The 22,535-nt window shown below is 44.2% G+C and overlaps 1 protein-coding gene across 2 annotated transcripts; it reads right to left on the reverse strand.

Annotated features, from left to right (window-relative positions):
* Positions 1-375: 375 nt before the first annotated feature.
* On the reverse strand, positions 376-5,158 carry ZNF232 (zinc finger protein 232). 2 transcript variants are annotated; one of them, XM_061175685.1, is made up of 4 exons: positions 4,983-5,158; positions 3,447-3,924; positions 3,047-3,173; positions 376-1,382 (listed from the first exon to the last, which is right to left on the reverse strand). In XM_061175685.1, the coding sequence occupies exons 2-4, from the start codon at positions 3,864-3,866 to the stop codon at positions 622-624; spliced, it is 1,308 nt and encodes a 435-aa protein (XP_061031668.1). In that variant the 5' UTR covers positions 3,867-3,924; positions 4,983-5,158; the 3' UTR covers positions 376-621. The 2 variants fall into 2 exon arrangements, with proteins under 2 accessions (XP_061031668.1, XP_061031669.1); XM_061175686.1 differs by lacking the exon at positions 4,983-5,158 and adding an exon at positions 4,519-4,706.
* Positions 5,159-22,535: the final 17,377 nt, after the last annotated feature.

Raw genomic sequence — 22,535 nt, forward strand, 5'->3', positions numbered from 1 at the left:
TGCAGACCAGCTCGCACACACCCCTGGGGCAGCCATACCTGTCCAGAGTCTTGGGCTGGGAGTGCAGGGGGTGGGGTGTGGGTGGGCAGGGGAGGGTTGGCTCTCCTAGGTCTGCTTCTTCCTCTGGTGCTCTCCCTCAGTCCTAGAGGTAGTAGCTGTTCCCCATGCTGCTATTCCTATACTAAGATCTCATTACCTCCTTTAACAGATAATCCCCCTTTACTAGCTAGCACTTCTTTGTATTAAATGTTCCCTGCTCAAAGAACAAGTGTGGTTTCTGTCTCATGCCTGGACACTTGTAGATGTGACCCTGTACCAAGAGGCAGCTCAGTATGGGGCTGAGGAAGGGCCAGGACCAAAGACCCATTCACAATAATACTAATATAGGATGGCCACTGCCTGCACAGCTGCTCTGTGCCAGGCCCAGAACCCTAATGAAGTCGGCATCTTGGCTGTTACTCGCAGCCAAAGGCATGCTAGTTGATACAGTCATCTCAAACAAAGGGTGTGAAGCGATGAGCTGCAGGTGGGACTAGGTAAACATTTTTTCCTAAATCAAGAAAGACACAGGAAAAATCTTAAGGTGCTTATAACTTTTATGGAATATAGTCCTAAAACTGATTAGACAAAAGTACAATTCTGTCTGGAGACTTTCTCACCCACAGTCCATTGGGAAGGCTCTTTTCTGGCATGAACTCTCTGATGTCTGATAAGCTCAGAACTCCATCTGTAGGCCTTCCCACATTTTTTACATAGGAAAGGTTTCTCTCCACTGTGGATTCTCAGATGCTGACTTAGATATGAGCTTTGACTGAAGGCCTTCCCACACTCATTACACTCGTAGGGCTTCTCCCCTGAATGAACCCTCTGATGTTGAACAAGATGAGCACTCCACCTGAAGGACTTCCCACACACATGACATTCGTAGGGTTTCTCTCCTGTATGAATTCTCTGATGCTGAATGAGGTTTGAGCTCTGGTTGAAAGTCTTCCCACAGTCACTGCACTTATAGGGTTTCTCTCCAGAATGGATTCTCTGGTGGATTATAAGGTGTGAGTTATAAATGAAGGCTTTACCACATTCACTGCATTCATGGTCTTTCTTCCCTGTTGGAGTTGTCTTAAGGGTGACAACCATCTGCCTGAAGCTTTTCCCCTGAGCGGGGGACTGCTTCAGTCTTTCCCCTTTGAGATTTCTCTGTTGCTGCTCTAAAGGGGCCTCAACTTCAGAGGCAGCTTCAAATGTAGAGGTGCTGGTGGTGAGTTTTTCTCTGAGCACCTGTGATTCCACGTCAGTAATGGGTGGTTCTGGCAACGACCCTTTGTCCTTGGGCTCTGCATCATCTTCTGCAACAACTGATGGAAAATGTAAATATACCTGTTCTGGATGTATGGAGAAATGACACTTGGATTAGGATTTCTGGCATGAAAATAAAAGCTTAAAAAATATTCAATATACACAGACGACAAAATTCAGAAGGAAAGTCATTTAAATGTGAACACTGGTCATCTGTTGGTGATGGGATTGTGTAGGGGAGAAGGTTTCTCCTTTTTTCTCCCCCCTCCCCCTTATCTGTTTTTTCTAAATTTTCCTTAATGGAACACTGCAAAAATGTTATTTGAAAAATAAATTTCAAGGTAGGACCTTCTTTTTTAGGATTTACTCTTTAAAAATATGAGCAAAAATAATATTTTCAAGAAACTGGGGAGTGATGTTGTGTGGGAAGGGAAAATGAGAATCACAGGTTGAGGGAAAAGGCATGTTCCTAAACGCACAAAGACCCTGCTCCTCCTGACTCCATGACCTTCACCTCTTCCCAGTCATTCCCTGCCCCACAAATCTCTAGCCACAGAAAAGGATCCCCAAGCAGCTGGCTCCTTTACTGAAGGGACAACTGCCTTCTTGGTGCTTTCTGCCTTCCCCTTTGACCTGCTCCTTAAAAAACGAAGAGAAGAGTGCTTTGCGTTTTGGTTTTTAAAACGTCTCTAATGCTTTTTGTGTTTTAATTGTAACGCTTTCTGTAGTCTAAAGAGGACAAAAAGCAATTGCTATAAGGTAATGCAAGACTTTAAAAATACATTTTTTTTCAGGTTAAATGCTTGTGGTTAAAGAAATCTGAAACATGCTTGCTGAAAAAAAATGTCAAACAGTAGTTAGCTTTGTAGAGAGACTTACAAAACAGAAGTAAAGGACACAAGGAGAACTCTGCAAGAAAGGCAACGAAGTGCTGGGAAATAAAAACATACTTATGGAGCAGACACTAAGATTAATCTCCATTTCTAGTTTTTCCCATTTTGTTGCTAACAAGAATTTGAATTTTCATATGCTTTTGTCTGGAGGTGGTTGGGTTGTGGTGTAAAACGAAGTATTAAATAGAATCTTCTTGATTAGCAACATACTCATGTCACGTTCCCGATAGTTCATGAGGTCATACAGCACTCAGCAAGGACACTGCATGGTCCTGAGGCTGTCACTCTAGAGTTTGCCGTAGGAGAGAGGAGAGCATGTTTGTGGGGATGAAGGCAGGCCGGGAAGGAAGTTTCTGTGGTGAATCTGAAGGGCAGAAGTGTAGACGTAAGAGAGTATCAAATAGGGCTTTTAGGTGGGGGGTAGGTGGTAGATAAAGGTGGGACAGGCTGTGTCTCACGCGGAGTGTGTTATGGCTTAAAAAGTATGTTGTGGGAGTCATGAGAAAGTTAAAAGAGAAAAGATTTCCAGGCTGGCCTGTAGCCCAGGGCAGTGGAGATGATGAGGCAGGAAGTGAATGAAGTATTTTCTGGTCCTGTTTTAGGGCTCCCTAAAGCCCTAAAGGAGATGCTGGTGAGGCTTTACAGCCAGATATGATTGAAATTTAATCCTTACAGCTACTACGTGAGGTAGGTTATCATTATCCCTAATTTTATGAGTGATGAAACAGGCTAAGTCTCTCACCTAAGAGGTAAGAACAGTAAGGCCAAGATGAGGATAGCCAACTTCTGACCACCTACTCTGTGCCCTTTATCCTCTCCCCTCCTCCTCTCCCTCCCCACAGAATCCTGCTCCTCACCGCTCTCTGGGAAAGGCTGGGTCTCCTTAGGCTGGAGCTGGATGCTTGGTTTCTCCTGGGCAGCTCCCACAGCTTCCTTCTCCTCCCACGGCTCTTCCTGTGCAGGTCTGTGTGCCGGGCCTGGGACCTGGAGGTGATCAGGCACCACTCGGTTTCTGTGGAGCCAAAGCTTCCAAGGAGACTTTAGAGAGCCTCCTCAGAGTCAGCACAGGGGCAGGAAGAGGAGCTAGAGTCTTATTCAGGACTTGAGGGCAGAAAAAACACACAGAAACACACACTCACTGCTCTACCTGGCCCAAAAGAGTTTTGAACTTGGCAACTCCCCCTACTGCTGCCCCTCTGTCCAGCCTGAAGGTCATTGATCTGGCTCCCACAACAGATCGTATGTTCCCCTTCCCACCTGCAGTCCTGGTTCATCAAGTCCTTTCTCTAAATCCTCCAGCACAGTCACAGCCTCCTCTCCACTCTTAGGGTGATGTCCCCGCACCCAGGACTGGAGCTTCTCCGGTAGGATGGTCAGGAATTGTTCCAGCACCAGTAACTCCAGGATCTGCTCCTTGGTGTGCCTCTCGGGCCTTAGCCACTCACAGCAGAGTACCCTTAGTCGGCTCAGGGCCTCCCGGGGACCAGGAGTCTCCTGGTAGCAGAGCTGCCTGAAGCGTTGGCGGAAGATCTCCTGACTGGGAGAGTGGTTCCCATGTAGCCTGGTCTCATACTCCCAAGACTGTTCCTCTTCCTTTGGCTCCATCATCATAATCTTCTCTTGATCCTGTGTATCCTGAAGGGCCAGAGTTTCAGCTGCTGTTAGTGATCCAGCCATCCTAGCCTGGACTGGCTCTGTAGAAGGCCCATACTAGCAGGAGTCTTTCAGGGGCACCCTGTAACATAAGTAGAAATCACTCTTTTTTTTTTTAATTCATTAACACACACTCAGCATCTACCAAGAGCCAAACCCTGTACTATACCCTTTAATACTTTTTTATCCATTCCTCTCCAGATTCCTATTCCAGTAAGAGTCATTGCCTTTGAGATACTTACAATCTGGTAGACAGATATGTAAAGAGTTTGCTACACTAAATAATACAACTAGATAAATGCTATAGCAGGAGAAAACAGCAGGAAAAAAAAATGTGTTCCAGGATCCCACTGGAAGAAACAAGTCTTAAGCAAAACCCAAGTTTCCAGAGCTCAGAGCTGAGTAACTTTTCAGTGCAAGGTGACTTGCCTATTTTCAATTACTGACTCTCAGAGGTACTGAAGAGGCAGCCTCCTCCCAGATGGCCCCTCCACTCTTTCTCAAATTTCTGTAGTGGCCACAACAAAAGAAAAATTAAAATTTCCTATGAGGCAATCTTATTCAAACGCCCAGGATCTGTAGCAGGGTCCTGAGATGCGGCTGCTATGGGCAAGACGTGGTCTCGGGTAAGGTGTCCAGCGTCAGGAAAATCTAAAGGGAAGGAGGTGGGACGCACCCAGAGGCCATTAAAGGCACACAAACAGGGGCGCTGGCCGAGGACAAAGGAAGCGCGGAAGACGAGCGCAGAAGGCTGTTTCTCGGGGTGATGCTCCGGCGGCGACAGCCCCCAACTGAACTTCTGCGCACGGCACTGGGCAGGGGACCGCCCGATCGCCTGGGGAGGGGGCTGTCCTCCATACCAGTTGCAATTCCCCACCCTTCACTTTAACCCCTGGGATCTCCAGAGAAGAGAAGAGGGGCACCGGGCCAGCCCCCGCCCTCCACAACGCGTGACGTAATCCGTGCAACCGGGCGCGGGAACCGTGGGGACCCAGACCCCGTTCCGCGCGGTCTGGCCTCGGTTCCTCACAGGGCTGCCTGAGGGATGTGCTCACTGCAGAAACCGCCGCTGCCTCCCGGGACTGGCCATAGCAGCGCGGGCCAAAGAGCGACACCCGGGTCGCCGCCGCTAAGACTCACCTCGCAGGACCCGGAGCTCCCATCTGACCACTTCTGCGCAGCGCGCTTCCAGCCCACCCGCGGGGCCAGCTGTGCGCCTGCGCACCCGCGGTCGCGGCCTCTCCGGTCGCGGAGGGCTCTGGGAATCGCAGTCCTTGGGCAGGGGAGCGGAGCCGGCGTGAGCGGGCCTTTTGGCTTAACGGCTGGAGGGCCTCGCTTTTCTGTTCAGTTGTAGGTCCAGGGGCCGTCCAAGCCGATTTAAACGGCAGGGAAATTCCAGCCTGTGCGTGGCCTCTTTGCAGCATTTCCTCCTCTACGTTCTGTTTTCTAGTTACATCTTCCCAGACCTGATTAGAGGGTCACAGCCGAGGAGGAAGTTACCCCCACGGAGAAAATATTCCCAACCACTGGCCTATGCGTGTCCGTTAGTAAATAAAATCAATTCCTGCGGAGGAGTAAAAAGAAATGTAAGGTTGCAGTTTACTGGGGTGGGGGAAAAAGGACTTGTTGATAGAGGAAATCACTGCCATCTTCTTTTCCAATAATGAGAGAAACATGTGTCTGATTATGAGTTCTAGGGGAGGTAACCATTATGAGAATGGAAAAGTACAGTAGAACGTCCAAATTAACAAGGGAAAAAATAGGATGCACTAGAACTTGAGCAAACTAGTAAAAATCAGAAAGAAAATCCAACTGGATCAAAAGAGGAAATCAAAAGCGAAATTACAAACTCTTGAATTCTGCAGGGGGGATCGGGAAAGCCTGAGATAAGAATTTGGACAATTCATTAGCTGTTTAGGGACAGGCAATAAACAGAACACTTCGTGGTAAAATCTATGGGACCTAGCAACAGCCATGCTTGAAAATGTATAACCTTAACTACCTCACTTGTTAATGAAAACAGATATAAAACAATTTAAATCACCTTAAAAAACTTTATTTTTTTTAAAGCTGAATTTTCTTTTTTTAAAAAATTAATTAATTTATTTTTGGCTGTGTTGGGTCTTTGTTGCTACTCCCGGGCTTTCTCTAGTTGCTGCGAGCGGTGGCTACTCTTCGTTGCAGTGCATGGGCTTCTTATTGCGGTGGCTTCTCTTGTTGCAGAGCACGGGCTATAGGTGCGCGGCCTTCAGTAGTTGTGTCTCGCGGGCTCTAGAGTGCAGGCTCAGTAGTTGTGGCGCACGGGCTTAGTTGCTCCACGGCATGTGGGATCTTCCCAGACCAGGGCTCGAACCCATGTCCCCCACATTGGCAGGCGGATTCTTAACCACTGTGCCACCAGGGAAGTCCCAAGAAACTTTAAAATCACAGTAAAATAAACCCAAAGAAGCAAAGAAGAGTGATCAGTAAAGATAAAAACTAATTAATGGGGACTTCCCTGGTGGCACAGTGGCTAAGACTCTGTGCTCCCAATGCAGGGGGACTAGATCCCACATGCCGCAACTAAGAGTTCGCATGCTGCAACTAAAAATCCCGCGTGCTGCAACTAAAAAAAAAAAGATCCCACATGCTGCAAAGAAGATCCTGCGTGCCGCAACGAAGACCCAGTGCAGCCAAATAAATAAATACTTTTTTAAAAAAAAGGAAAAATTAAAAAGAAGAGATAAATTCAAATGCTAATTTCTTTGAAATGAGCAATAAAGCCGATAAACTTGTTTAGAGCCTTATTAAGAAAAAGAAAGATTAACCAGAATGGGAATGAGAAATAGAACATAACCATAGAATCAGAAGAGATGAAAAGAATTACAGACCATTTCATTAGGGTAGGACTTTAGGGTAGGATATTGGAAGACCTAGATGAAATGGATGATCTTCTGGCAAAATATAAATTACCAAAATTGTGTGCACCAGCCAAATGTATATAAAACAACCCTGACTAGGGGTGGCGGGGGGCGGGTAAGAAGACCCCAAGAAAGTGCTAGAGAGCAATTACATTTAGATGTAACATGAAGCACCACTTTCTGCCAAACAACTGAATTTCAAATGGGAATCATTAAAATACTTAACTAGAGGGAATTCCCTGGAGGTCCAGTGGTTAGAACTCTGGCACTTTCACTTCCCGGCCGGGGTTGGATCCCTGGTCAGGGAACTAAGATCCCACAAGCTGCGCAGCACAGCCAAAACAACAACAAAAACACTTAACTAGAAACCAGTCACCAAGTTTAATTTGAAATAAATGGATACTTTGACCAAGCAAGCAAAATATAATTTAACCTGAATTTTTTTCTGCAGTGACTAGTTTATGGTTATATCTGGAACGGAAAGAAAAAAAAGGAAATTACACATACTGTGCTCCTGTGATGACTATAGTTTTCAACAACTGCCACAAAACTAGAAAATTATAAACTCGGACATTCATTCAAACATTTATTGAACAAAAATATATATGTAAGTCTAGGTCTGGGTTGGAGGAGAGGGGATACAAAAACATAGTTCCCTGCTTTCAAAAAGCTAAATGTGTAGGGAGTGTGAAGAAAAAAGGAGAACATGCATAAAAGATTTACAATGTAATAATGGCTTCCTGTAAGCTGTGAGACTGGAGAAACAAAGGACTTTGGTTTGTTCATTCAAACAAGTCATGCTTCAGTGTTTGAATTTTTCTTACAATGAACAATGTAATAAAAAAAAAAGCGACAAGGCATTTTCCTTTAAAGAATTGAGTGTGTGCCCGTCAGAACCTGTCAGACACGTTGCCTGTGTTTAGAGAAAAAGTTAGTTTAAGCGGTGGGGACTCTGAATGCCGCAGGGGATCAGGAGAGCCTGAGATAAGAGTCAGGACAATGCATTAGCTGTTTAGGGACAGTAATTAGACCAGACCTCAAACTAAACGCCAAGCCAAGAACTTTTACTTTAGGTAACGGGCAGCCACTGGCTACTTTTTTTTTAAAGGAATTCCTTTATTTTTATTTATTTATTTTTGGCTCTGTTGGGTCTTCGTTTCTGTGCAAGGGCTTTCTCTATTTGCGGCAAGCGGGGGCCACTCTTCATCGCGGTGCGCGGGCCTCACACTATCGCGGCCTCTCTTGTTGCGGAGCACAGGCTCCAGACGCACAGGCTCAGTAGTTGTGGCTCACGGGCCTAGTTGCTCCGCGGCATGTGGGATCTTCCCAGACCAGGGCTCGAACCCGTGTCCCCTGCATTGGCAGGCAGATTCTCAACCACTGCGCCACCAGGGAAGCCCCACTGGCTACTTTTTGAATGTGAGTTTGCATGTTTGTGTGTGAGATAATAAAAGCAGTATTTCAAGAGAATCAAATAGTGGTGTGTATGATGGATTAAAAAGGTGAACAGTTCTGAGGCAAGTAGAACAGCAATGGAAGACCAAGGCTCAGAGAAGCCTAGTTCACTTTCACTCTCAGGATCTCAAGGTTCTGCCAGATCTGATCGAGATTCTTTATGCTAAGAGGAAAGAAAGCACATGGGGGTACAGTCTCCTTGATCACACATCCAAAAAATGGTCATGGATACCCTTCAGAGGTAATGAGGAAAAATCATTTTACCCAAGATTCTAATAAAACTCCAGAGACAGAGAAACCAGTCCTTCCAAACTCGTTCCCAGCTGTTCAAGTCCCTCTTCACCATAGGCTTAACTCATGCCCAACCATACAAGACATGGCCATAGTGTCACATGACTGACCAGAATTTTAGGTCTTCTAATCTCATAAACTTCAGAGGTAGGGAGAAAGTTCCTCCAAATCTTTATTTCATGAGAGATTCAGAAGCTGAAAGGAGAAATTATTTGTACTCTAGCTGCAGCCAAAGGACATCAACATATTTACCTGCTTTATTTTCAACATCCTCAACTGCTACATTCAAACCCATCCTGCTTCAGGGAAGAAATGGTTTGGAGGAAAGGAGCCAGCTAAAGAGGAGATCTGGTGACCAATGTCACTGGTGTGCTTGGTAAAGACAGATTTGACAGTGTGTTGGGAGAGGGACCTCAATGGGTTGAGGAAGAGAGTTAAGAATTGGAGACAATGTGGGAATCCCCTGGTGGTCCAGTGGTTAGGACTCTGTGCTTTCACTGCCGAGGACCCGGTTTTGATCCCTGGTTGGGGAACTAAGATCCTGCAAAAACTGGCTACAAAGGGAGATGATATAGGGAAAAAATGGGTTGGGGTTGAATTTTGTTTGGTTTTTAGGATGCAAGATACTTGAACATATTTGTACACATCTGGGAAGGGGCAGTGGAGAAGAGAGGTGAAGATACAGGAAGGAGATGGGATAATGGGATGGAGTGAGGTCCCAGAGGGAGTGGGATCAGAAGCACAGACAGAAAGATGACCCCCTAGATATGAGAAAAGGCAGTTCTATTAAGAAGGGAGCAAAGTTGGGTACAGTATATGAGAGATGTGTGAGGGAAAGGAATGGAAGCAGAAAGTTGAAAATGTTTCTGTGCAAAGGTCTCTACTTTCTTTGTGAAGAGATCGCATGCTAAGAAGGGTGGTGGGTGGGTGGTTAGATGTGCAAAGAGAGGGGAGGTGTTAAGTGGTATTACAGATAATGGGAGAGAGTGCCGACTAAAGATTGCATTAGTGTTGAGTGCTCAAAGGCATAAGTCTCCCTAGGTTTGTGATTTTCTTCCTCAACCCAGGTGCAGGCTCAGGAAAGGACAATTAGGACTGTCCATGGTAGTTTTGTTTTGGCTAGGTACACTTGACTGAAGAATGAGGCAAAAAGGATATTGGTAAAAGAGTGGCTGAAGTGTTGGACAGAGGTATCTAATAGGAAAGGGTAAAAACCAGGGAGGGACAATGGATAGAATGGTCACTGGACTGGAGACCTGATGAGTTATAAGAACACAAAGATTAAACCATACAACAGTGCCTTGACTCCTTTGAAATAGTTCAGATGGTCGAAAGAGCCTTTCCAACTCACTACAATTTGCCTTTTATGATATGGCCTGTAATTTGCTCCCTTCCCTCTCTCTTTCTTCCTTCCCTTCCCTTTCCTTTCTTCCTTTCCTTCTTTCTTTCTCTCTTTCTTTCTCTCTCTCTCCCTCCCCCTTCCTTCCTTCCTTTCTTTCTTTGATATCTTTGTCTGGTTTTGGTATCAGGGTTTTGTTAACTCTTCTCTAAACGTTTGATAGAATTCGCCTGTGAAGCCATCTGGTCCTGGACTTTTGTTTGTTGCTTTCTATCATGTGAAAAAGTTGAGACCTCCTTATTTTCTCTGATTATTACTGTCTCAAAACCAGTTAAGCCACCTACAGGAATTAAAGTTCACTATCATATTTGCAGGATACTTATTGATTTGACCTCTTAATACTTTCAGCTTAACGCTAGCCTCTCCAAGAAAAATCTTAATTCAACTCTATAGTGCTATAGTAACTTTTCTCAGATTCACTGCTAACTTTATTATTCCGAGATACAGCATCCTACAGAAGGACAAATACTGCATGATTCTACTTATACGAAGTACCTAGAAGTCACAGAAGCAAAGCGTAGAACGGTGGTTGCCAGGGGTTGGGGGGAGGGAGAAATAGGGAGTTGCTATTCGGCAGGTGCAGTTTCAGTTATGGAAGATGAGTAAGTTCTAGGGGTCTGCTGTACAACACTGTGCCTATAGTTAAAAGACTGTGTCATACACTTAAAAATTTGTTGAGGGTAAATCTCATGTTGAGTGTTCTTACCACAAAAAAAATAAAAGAAAAAAAAAGATACAGCATCCTTGAACATTTGTATAAATCCCCCCCACCCCCACTTTCCCCAGTCCTTACCATTTACTTACACTAAGCCAAGCCCCTTCTGACTTCAAGTAGGATCAGGAAATGCAGAATCATGTAATTTTCCAGAAGACTTTAGCCTGGGAGAATATGTTGTCTCCTTTCCTTCAAAATGCCTTAATCACCGCCCATAGGAACTACTGATAAAAACATCTATCATTTGTTGTATACTATGTGTCTAGAACTTTGCTAAGTGCTTAACAAAATTGTCTCATTTAATCTTCACGATAGCCCAAGGGAGGTATTGTTATCTTGATTTTACATATGAGAAAACCAAGGCTCAGAAACATAAAAAAAAATTGCCTAAGATTACATAGATTAAAAGTGACAGAACCTGGATTTCAGTATGTCAGACTCCAAAGTGCCATTATACTTTTAAATCCTACAGAAGAGATTTCATCACAACTTCTACCCTTATATGAAAGAAGGTAACTGTCCTATGATTTACTAGTCACTTCCTTTTCCTAATTAAACTAGCTGCTTCTGTATCTGATTTTACTAGGAATGGAAGAACAAGCTCAAACTCCCTAATCTACTCTATATATAATTGACATTTATTCTAATGAGAAAACATCAGGACCATTTTCAGACTTTTGGATTAGACTCTGTCCCAGGAAGAACCATTCATTCTAGAGTTCAGGATATCACACCTATCTTATATTCCCTTGGTACAGTTCATATTATGGATAAAAAGATGGGAAAAGTTATTAGATTCCTGGTGCTGCTGAAGAGGACACACGAGGACACAATTTTGTGATGATGTAGGTGCTTTACAAGCAAGTTCTTCCATTTGCAAGATTCCCCTGTGGTGTGGAACCTCTGATGATAAAGTAAGGAGTGAAAATGTAATTAAAGGCTTACCCCATCAAGGTCTTTGTGGAAAGTGTTTAGGAAGGACAAATCTGCACACAGCCTGAGGCTGAACACTCTAAACTGAATCAGATAAAAATCACTCTTAAGAAGCTTAGAATTTTCCAAGTTATTATAGTTACGATGGCTAAAGGTAGATACAACAGTATTTAAAAACAAATATATATATATATATATATATATATATATATATATATATATATAGACATTTTATCATTACTGTCTTCCTAGGATTCTGTGTGGTGTCTCTGATGCTAAGACCTGAGCTCTGACTGAAAGTTTCTCCATACTCATTACATTCACGAACTTTCTCTCCGGTGTGAATTTTCTGATGCCTAACAAGGTCTGAGCTCCATCTGAAGGCTTTTCCACATTCATTACATTCATAGGGCTTTTCTCCACTATGAATCCTGTGATGTCAAATAAGGTCTGAGCTCTGATTAAAAGTCTTGCAACATTCATTGCATTCATAGGGTTTCTTTCCACTGTGAATTCTTTGATGCTGAATAAGTTGAGAGCTCCCCCTAAAGGCTTTCCCACATTCACTGCATTTATAAGGCCTCTCACCAGTATGGATTCTCTGATGTTCTATAAGGACTGAGTTCCTGCTGAAGGCCTTTCCACATCCACTGCATTCAAAAGGTTTTTCTCCAGTGTGAATTGTTTGATATCTAATAAGATCTGAGCTGCCTAGGAAGGTTTTTCCACATTCATTACATTCATAAGATTTCTTTTCCTTGTGAATCGTCTCCTGTCCGTTAAGTTCTGAATCTGAACTGAAGGCTTTCTCATATTCAAGTTTTTCTCCAATATGAAGTCTCTGATGTTTAAGAGAAACTGTGCACCCACTGAAGGCTTTCCCACATTCAGGGCATTTGTAGGGTTTCTCTCCACTATGGATTCTTTGATGCTGAATAAGAAGGGAACTCTGCCTGAGGGCTATTCCACATTCACTGCATTCATAGGGTTTCTCCCCAGTATGAATTCTCTGGTGGTTAACAAGATGGGAGCTCTGACTGAATGCTTTCCCACAGTCATTACATTCATAGGGTTTCTCTCCACTGTGAATGCTGTGATGGATAATAAGATCTGACCTTTGATTGAAGGCCTTCCCACATTCATTACATACATATGGCTTCCCTCCACTATGAATTCTCTGGTGCAGGATAAGGTTTGAGCTTCCCCTGAAAGCTCTTCCACACTGATTACATTCATACGGATTCTCCTTGGTATGAATTTGCGGATGTCGCATGAGATTGGCGCTCAGCTAAAGTCTTTGCCACAGTCACCACAAACATAAGGTTTCCTTCCCGTGTGAATTCTCTGACGTATAAACAAGTTAGAGCTCCTGCTGAAGACCTTTCCGCATTTGTTGCACTTATAGATTCTCTTTATGGTATGGATTTTCTGATGCTGAGTAAGTCCTGACTTCTATTTGAAGCTCTGGCCACATGCCTTGCACCTATAGGTTCTTTCCTCTGTTGAAACTCTCTGATGTGTAACGGTTGGGGTCAGATCACAAATGCACTTTCTTATTAATGTCAAGCTTTCCCTCTCCTATAAGGGTTTTCTTAAGGGTAATGCTCACTTGGCTGAACCCCTTTTCCTCAAAAGAAGAGTGTAGCAGTCCAGCCTCTGCTGAGTTTACCTGTTGCCTCTCCAAGCTGTTCTCACTTTCACTGGGTCCTAAGAATTTAGATCCATGGGGTATTTGTACTGGGTGTCCTGATCCTGTTTCTTCAGAAATTTCCTGCTTTAGCTTCCATTCCTCCTTCTCAGTTTTCTTTTCATTATCTGAAACACAAGTTAAAAGTATAAATGCTGTGATGGATAATCAGATCTGAGCTTTGATTTAAGGCCTTTCCCACATTCGTTACATATATATGGCTTCCCTCCACTATGCTAGGAGAAAAGAAATTCTTAGAAGGGGAAACAGATGTTCAAAGTAGAACATTTCTATGATTGGGTTGAGCTTCTAGATTGTCAAAAATGGTGTTATAATCTGGGAAAGAGAAAGGCTTCTAAACCTAACTTTGGTCTCTATGGTCTGTAAAAGCAGTTACCAAACTCGGCTGATCGTCAGAAACACACGGGAGAGCTACTGAATCAGACTTTGAGTCCACATCATTCTCTCGGCAAACTGTCTTTTTCCTTTAGTACCTTAGCTCCTGGATCTTAAAATTTCCTTTATGCAAAAGACCAGCCCTGTATTAACTAGATTTCTTTAGTTCCACTTCCAAAATCTTAGAAAAGAGAATCAGTTGTCCCAGTTTAGGTCAAGTGTTGACTTTGACTGTAATCGGTGGTGGTAGGGGCTAGGGGGTATCACACGGGATAAACTTGGTTGCTGGGAGCCCACCTCTGGAGGTGAGAAGGGCAGTTAGGTGGATCATGGTGAGCAGCCTTGATACTTCAAGAGTTGTTTATGACGTATTTTTGCCTGAGAGGTGAGACCCTTAGTTACAGTTTCATCTTCTTGGCCATTTAGTGGATATACCCAATAAATAGGGAGAAGAATGGCAAGTAGTTTTATCTCAACTGTCAACCATGAAGGACTGAAAAGTAATTGCCTCAAAGCACCACTTTAAATGCAGAGGCTGTCTCTGGGCCCAGTAAGAACACAGCACTGTGCCGGATTACACAAGTCTGTGGGGAAGTATAGAGAGTAGTGGAGGTAAAGGAAGGATGGGTGGGCTTGCTATCCCTTCAAAGGAGCAAAGTAAAGATGCCAATAGAACTTGGAAGAGATTACTCTTTAATAATAAACCAGCAAGTATCAACATATAATGGCTGAAATTATCCACATGTAGAAATAACTCAAAGAGGTAAGGAAATCCTGGAATTCCTAAGTCCAATCACGGTTACCAGGACCTGGTTTCAGAGGAGCACTGGATGGAGTATGATTATAATAATCAAGACAGGGGAACTTAATCAATTGTCTTAAACCCGATATGAAGAAACACTAGGTTTCTACATCTAGAAAAGATGGACTCAGAGAGCAAAAATGTGCCTGTGCCTCCAGCACTGGTTCAGGGGAGGGTGCTCACTCCAGCTCATGGGGGTATTCTCTGTCCCCTTGGCAGACACCTGCCCTCCTCCCAAGAGCATGTAGATATACCAAATGATCAGAGCAGGATGACATCTGCATTAATATTACCTGACAATGCCCTTGCTTTGCTTCCATGCCCACTAAGCAAACTTTTTTTTTTTTTTGGCTGCCTTGGGTCTTTGTTGCTGCACGCGGGCTTTTCTCTAGTTGCGGCGAGCGGGGGCTACTCTTCGTTGTGGCGTGTGGGCCTCTCATTGGGTGGCTTCTCTTATTGCCGAGCACGGGTTCTAGGCATGTGGGCTTCAGCAGCTGTGGCATGCGGGCTCAGTAGTTGTGGTTCACGGGCTCTAGAGCGCAGGCTCAGTAGTTGTGGCGCATGGGCTTAGTTGCTCCGTGGCATGTGGGATCTTCCTGGACCAGGGCTTGAACCCGCGTCCCCTGCTTTGGCAGGTGGACTCCCAACCACTGTGCCACCAGGGAAGCCCTAAGCAAACTTCTGATTAGAATTTACCTTCCTCTATAGGTTTTCCTAGATAGAAAATGTGTTGACAGCCCGCTCAATTTCTGATCAGGCAGTTGTATTTTCCCCGTTTTTTATACCACTCTCTTGTGGTTTGGGTAAGTCTATTTCCCTGGCCTGAATAATTCTGGATAGGTACACTGACAAAGTAAAATTTCTGGACCTGGAAAGTGTAGGACCAGACCCTGAAATCTGGTGATCAGAGCGTAAGGCCCAGCTAAAGAGCCAGCTGGACTTCCTGGACAAAATCTATACCTCACAACCAAATGAAATGGTGAATATTTTCTCTTGGAAACCAGATTATTTCTAAATTTACAATTCTGAAACTGGCATGTTTTTCTAATATTCTTGTCTCTGGTAATGCCCTGCCCCAAGCTCCTAATCTTACATTATTCTTGAATAATTTTTCCCTACTGTGCTGCATTAAATGGTATCCCCCTAAAATTCATGTCTACCTGGCACCTATGGATGTGACCTTATTTGGAAATAGGGTCTTTGCAGATGTAATCAAGTTAAGATGATGTCATTAGGGTGGGCCCTGAATCCAATATGACTGGTGTCATTATAAGAAGAGGGAAATTTGGACAGAGAACCAGAAGTAAGACAACCATATGAAGATGGAGGCAGATATTGGAATTATGCTGCCACAAACCAAGGAACCCCTAGGGCTACCAGAAGTTGGAAGAGGCATGAAAGGATCCTTCCCTAGAGGCTTCAGAGGGAGCATGGCCCAGCCAACAGTTTGATTTTGGACTTGTAGCCTCCATAACAGTGAGGGAATAAATTTCTGTTGTTTAAAGCCACTCAGTTTGTGGTAATTAGGAAACTAATACGCTTACTATGAAGTCCAGTTAATCCTTCAGAAAAAAATGTCATTCTTTCCATTCCTGTAATTTCCCCCTGGCACCACTCATGGCTTTCCGGATTTCAGTAGATTACCATAAGAGACTGGAGCATAGTCATTAAGAACATGGGCTCTGGACATAGGCTGCCTTGTCTGCCTCTACCATTTATTTGCGGTGTGACCTTCAGTTACTTAACCTTTCTGTGCCTCTGTTTCCTCATCTGTCAAATGTGGACAGTAATAGCATTTAAAAGAGGTTTTGTGAGGATTAAATACATGTAAAGTGCTTAAAATGACACCTGGCAGAGTTAGTGCTCAATAAATAATGGATAGTTTAAATTTTGTTACTTGGTGAATGATCTTGACACCAAGATTTTCCCGCTTCAGTTCAGACTGGACAATGCTATTAGTTATGCATCACTTTCGTCATGTTAATCACTGTTCAGAAACCTTTAATTCTGTGTATTACTGTACCAAATCTAACTTACTTTAGTTGAGTGCAGGAATAATTGCAAGGCATCAGGATGTCTCATTTTATTTGCTAGAGGCATTTTTTGGGGGTGGGGGTGGGAGGGACGAGCACTGGCGCAGTGAGCCTGACTTTTTAGATAATAGTTCAAAACGGAACAGAGACAGTTCTGTATCCCAGAGGGATTCAGAGGTCTGTGATGCTTGTTCCAAATCCAAGAAGCCACCACCCTGACCCTCATCCAACCCAGAAGAAACTTCGTTTTGCGAAGGTCACAAGGTCCCCATAAATAACTCTTGGAGTCACTGAAGAAGCTCCTTACCCAGCATGACCTGGTCCCCTTCACTCTCCTGCACTCGGTTCTCGCGGAGACCGCCTTGTGCGTGGACTGGCAGCGCACCCGTCCTGGCCGCATCCCGTACGGGCTCTGCTCCCGTAGATAATAGCCCTGGAGGCGCTGAGCCAGGAAGGGCCATCCTGCCTACCCGGGCTGGGTGGGCCGCCCGGAGAACCTCAAAGCTGCGGGCTGGGGCTGCGAGCGGGAGACCACGGGATGGGACCGTGACTGACAGGGGCCCTGGCGGCTGGGCCAGACTGGCGGAGCCAGAGACCTAGGCCCAGGAGCCCAGCGGCGCACGCACCGCCACTGCGGGGCCTCGCCGCCGGGCCACCCTCAGTGTCCCCATCACTTAGTGCTACCTCCGCCGCTTCGGCCATTGTGTCCCCCCCCCCAGCAACTTGTCACGGGTGGAGCCGCGGCCAGCCAGGGGAGGCTCGGGGCCAGGCCAGCTCGCCCCTCGCCCCGCCCCCCCGGGGCGCCAGAACCGGATGGCCACCAAGTCCAGTCCTCCGGTCTTCCTAGACAAGCCCGGGGGTGGGGGGGCGCACTTCCGCCCACGTGAGCTGTAGTCTCCTCCCCAGTCACTGAGCTTGCAAAGATGCGCACCAGGTCTTTGGCTAGGGTGGGCTCCGTCTAGTGGCGCGACTAGAAAATTAAAATTACTGTGTTGTGGTGGCTGTGGCCAGTGGGAACAGAGTGGAAGCGCTCAACTCTGATTGAGTGTGTGTCAGGGAAGGCGACTGGGGGGAATGAGGCGAACGTGAAGGAGTTGGGAGACACAGTACTTCAGTGCCTAAGAAAATGGGCTTTGGAGTCAGGCAGTCCTGGGTTTGAATCCCAGTTTCTTCACTTACGAGTTTCGGGTCTCTGGGCAAATTACGTTGCCTTCTTGACCTTAATTTCCTGTTTAGAAAACGGGGATAACGGTAGTACCCACCAATTAAGACTGAGCCAAAGAATGCAAGAGGAAATAAGAATGCAAGAGGAAACTTACTTGGTGGTAAGTCCTTGTCACAGTACCCAACACATGGGAAGTACTAAAAAAATAGTGGAGCTAGGTAAGGAGGGAGAGAGCCCTCCTAGCAGAGGGAACAGCTCGTGGAAAGGCAAGAGGGTAGTGCCTAGGTCCTTGGGGAACTGCAGATAGTTCAGGGGTAAATGTTGGGTTTAGAAAGGTGAGCACTTTGCAGAAAGGTCCCCACTGCAGTATCATGCCTCTCCTTTGTGCCACTTACAATGGTTGTAATTTAACTTAAGATTCTAATTAATCTCTCCTCTGCTATTATATATAAGCTCCAGGACAGAGACTGTTGTCTGTTTTTGCTCTTCATACCCCCCAGTGCTTGTGGTATATTAGAAGCTCAATAAATATTTATCGAAGGAGTGGGTGAATGGGGCCAGATCAGAACACATGTGTCCCCGCTAAGGACTGGACTTCAGGCTCAGGTTAGTGGGAAACCACTGCAGAAGTCTGGAGAGGGGTGGCACTATCAGATTTATTCTAAAGAACGATCATTCAGGCTGCTCTGTACAGAAATGGAAGCAGGGAGGCTGTGGTAATAACACGAGATGAAGATGGTGGCTTCTGTAAGTAAGGGCATCAAAAATTAAGAAAAGTGGACTAAATTGGCAGATTATTGGGTAACATTCCCTTCCTCTACTATATTCACACACTCTGTCCCCAGGTTGTAGCAGTCTTGTTTCCTATGAAATATTTACATGGAGCAAATGCTTAACCCACATTCCAATCATCCCTGTTCCTCAAAGAGATTTGACGCTCTCTCAGCTTTGGTCCTGAGTTTAGTTCTTTAGCTTTTTAAGGTCTCATGAAGGAAAATTTTCATCCTTCAGGCTCTTTTCCCAAAGTTCCAGTGTAGGCTACTCTCTAACAGGTAGATCTTATTCTGTGGCACTCAGGTTTACAAATTGGACAGGAATTTTAGTACTTAAGTCTGGTTATGTCATACCAGTCAGAAGTATGATTAGTGGTTATACATGAATTTGAATAGCAAAAAATGAAAGAATTATTCTTTAATAAATGCAGTTTGGCAAACAAAAGCTTTTGAAACACAGGGCACAAGGGACTAAAAAAGAGGGCTTTGGTGTTTAAAAGTTGGAAACCACTGCATTAAATTACCTTCAAGTCCATTTTCAATATCCTGCTTCTCCTAAAAAACATCACTCTCACTGTACAGCACTATAAATACTGTACGGTGTAAAGTACAGGTAAAGGAGATGGGGAAAGGCTTTTCAGAATAAATTCCTAATTCCTTTCTTTTATAAAAATAGAATGCAAATATGTTCTGGTTAGCTAAAGGTTTTGAATAGTTAGAATCTGGGATAACTCAAAAAATTTAAGTATCTTTAATTTTTAATCCAAGTGTATCACTGAGGATAGCTATTTTGAATTCCTTTTGCATCTCAAATATATTTAAAGATATTCTGATATAAAAAGATTATTCAGTTTATGTGAAGTTGCTAAAGAGCTTAAACCTTTGAGGCAGGTGATGGGGGCAGGCAGGCTCCTGGACCCCTTGTGCCACACATCATCCACAGGCAGGCAGCCAGCTTTCTTTCTTTCTTTTTTTTTTGGCTGCACCGCACGGCCTGCGGAGATCTTAGTTCCCCAACCAGGAATTGAACCTGGTCCCAGGGCAGTGAAAGCACCGAGTCTTAACCACTGGACCGCCAGGGAATTCTCCAGCAGCCAGCTTTCAGGGCTGGTGTGGATAGGCTTCTCCACTTCAAGACATCCCACTACTGTTCAGGATGCCCCTCTGGGGAAGCCATAGCCCCCAGTGCTTTGAACTTTAAGGGGTCATATTCTTTTTTTTTAAAATAAATTTATTTATTTATTCATTTATTTTAGGCTGCGTTGGGTCTTTGTTGCTGCGCGCGGGCTTTCTCTAGTTGCGGCGAGCAGGGGTTACTTTTCATTGCGGTGCGCGGGCTTCTCATTGCGGTGGCTTCTCTTGTTGCGAAGCACAGGATCTAGGCGCACAGGCTTCAGTAGTTGTGGCACGTGGGCTCAGTGATTGTGGCTCTCGGGCTCTAGAGCGCAGGTTCAGTAGTTGTGGCGCACAGGCTTAGTTGCTCCACGGCATGTGGGATCTTCCCAGACCAGGACTTGAACCTGTGTCCCCTGCATTGGCAGGCGGATTCTTAACCACTGTGCCACCAGGGAAGTCCCAGGGGGTTATATTCTTTACACCAGCCATGGGACACCACTGTATCTTACACATTATATATTTTGCTTGTAAATACTTCATCTTCTGTTTTAAAATGATTGAAGCTCTAGATGCCTTTCTATGTGTCAACAGTAATTTCAGTTTTCTCATTTAAACCTCACAATTACACCATGAGGTAGATAATTTTATCACCATTTTATTAAGAAAATAAGGATCAGAAGGGTTACATAATTTGTTCCAGGTCCTGAAGCCAATATGTCATACTGGGATTCAAACCCACGTCTGTGCTCCCTCTACTACACCACGTTGCTTCTCCTGAAACAGTTCATCAAACTACAGTTTTCTATCAGACTCTGGGTTCCCCTTGGGATGCACTGCCACCACCCACATCACACTGAAGTGCTTGCTTAAGTGGCCCCAGGTGACGTGTTCTAAATATCCAAGGGCAGGGTTTCTCAACCATGGCACTATTGACACTTAGGGCCAGATAATTCTTTGTTGGAGAGGACCTATGTATTGTAAGATATTTAGCAACATTCCTGGTCTTCAGATGCCAATATTTTCTTCTCAGTTGCGACAACCAAATGTCTCTGGACATTGCCAAATGTCCTCTCGGAGGCAAAATCACCCCCGCTGAGAACCACTGATACCCTCTGTGCATCTCACAAGCCACTCCCACTGAGGAAAGATATGAGGTTGAAATTCTTGCCTTACACTGTCCCATTTAGTAACTTTCTTATCTGCTGATTTGTGTAAGTTCATATACAATCTACCAGTAGCTCAGGGTACAAGAAATATTCGACGATTGAGTTTGATTGCACAGATATGCAATGCACAGATATAAATGCAGGGCCTAATTACCAATATCAGTTATCAGATTAAAGATGACTGATCTCTTTTTTTTTTTTTACATTTTCACAAGCTTTTTATTGTTTTAATTTATTTTTTATTTTATTTTTTTTAGTTCTTGATAAATATTTTTTTAACATCTTTATTGGAGTATAATTGCTTTACAATGGTGTGTTTCTGCTTTGTAACAAAGTGAATCAGCTATAAATATAGATATATCCCCATATCTCCTCCCTCTTGCATCTCCCTCCCACCCTCCCTAACCCACCCCTCTAGGTGGTCACAGAGCACCAAGCTGATCTCCCTGTGCTATGCGGCTGCTTCCCACTAGCTATCTATTTTACATTTGGTAGTGTATATATGTCCATGCCACTCTCTCACTTCGTCCCAGCTTACACTTTCCCCTCCCCGTGTCCTCAAGTCTATTCTCTATGTCTGCGTCTTTATTCCTGTCCTGCCCCTAGGTTCTTCAGAACCATTTTTTTAGATTCCATATATATGTGTTAGCATACGGTATTTGTTTTTTCTTTCTGACTGACTTCACTCTGTATGACAGTCTCTAGGTCTATCCACCTCACTACAAATAACTCAATTTTGTTTCTTTTTATGGCTGAGTAATATTCCATTGTATATATGTGACACATCTTCTTTATCCATTCATCTGTTGATGGACACTTAGGTTGCTTCCATGTCCTGGCGATTGTAAATAGAGCTGCAGTGAACATTGTGGTATGTGACTCTTTTTGAATTATGGTTTTCTCAGGGTATATGCCCAGTAGTGGGATTGCTGGGTCATATGGTAGTTCTATTTTTAGTTTTTTTTTTTTTTTTTAAACATCTTTATTGAAGTATAATTGCTTTACAATGGTGTGCTAGCTTCTGCTTTACAACAAAGTGAATCAGTTACACATATACATATGTTGCCATATCTCTTCCCTCTTGCATCTCCCTCCCTCCCACCCTCCCTATCCCACCCCTCTAGGTGGTCACAAAGCACCAAGCTGATCTCCCTGTGCTATGCGGCTGCTTCCCACTAGTTATCTATTTTACATTTGGTAGTGTATATATGTCCATGACACTCTCTCACCCTGTCACATCTCACCCCTCCCCCTCCCCATATCCTCAAGTCCATTCTCTAGTAGGTCTGTGTCTTTATTCCCATCTTGCCACTAGGTTCTTCATGACCTCTTTTTTTTTTTTTTCCCTTAGATTCCATATATATGTGTTAGCATACTGTATTTGTTTTTCTCTTTCTGACTTACTTCACTCTGTATGACAGACTCTAACTCCATCCACCTCATTACAAACACCTCCATTTCATTTCTTTTTATGGCTGAGTAATATTCCATTGTATATATGTGCCACATCTTCTTTATCCATTCATCCGATGATGGACACCTAGGTTGCTTCCATGTCCTGGCTATTGTAAACAGAGCTGCAATGAATATTTTGGTACATGACTCTTTCTGAATTATGGTTTTCTCAGGGTATATGCCCAGTAGTGGGATTGCTGGGTCATATGGTAGTTCTATTTTTAGTTTTTTAAGGAACCTCCATACTGTTCTCCATAGTGGCTGTATCAATTTACATTCCCACCAACAGTGCAAGAGGGTTCCCTTTTCTCCACACCCTCTCCAGCATTTATTGTTTCTAGATTTTTTGATGATGGCCATTCTGACCGGTGTGAGATGACATCTCATTGTAGTTTTGATTTGCATTT

The sequence above is a fragment of the Eubalaena glacialis genome, chromosome 19 (genome assembly GCF_028564815.1).
Source record: "Eubalaena glacialis isolate mEubGla1 chromosome 19, mEubGla1.1.hap2.+ XY, whole genome shotgun sequence".
Classification (NCBI taxonomy): domain Eukaryota; kingdom Metazoa; phylum Chordata; class Mammalia; order Artiodactyla; family Balaenidae; genus Eubalaena; species Eubalaena glacialis.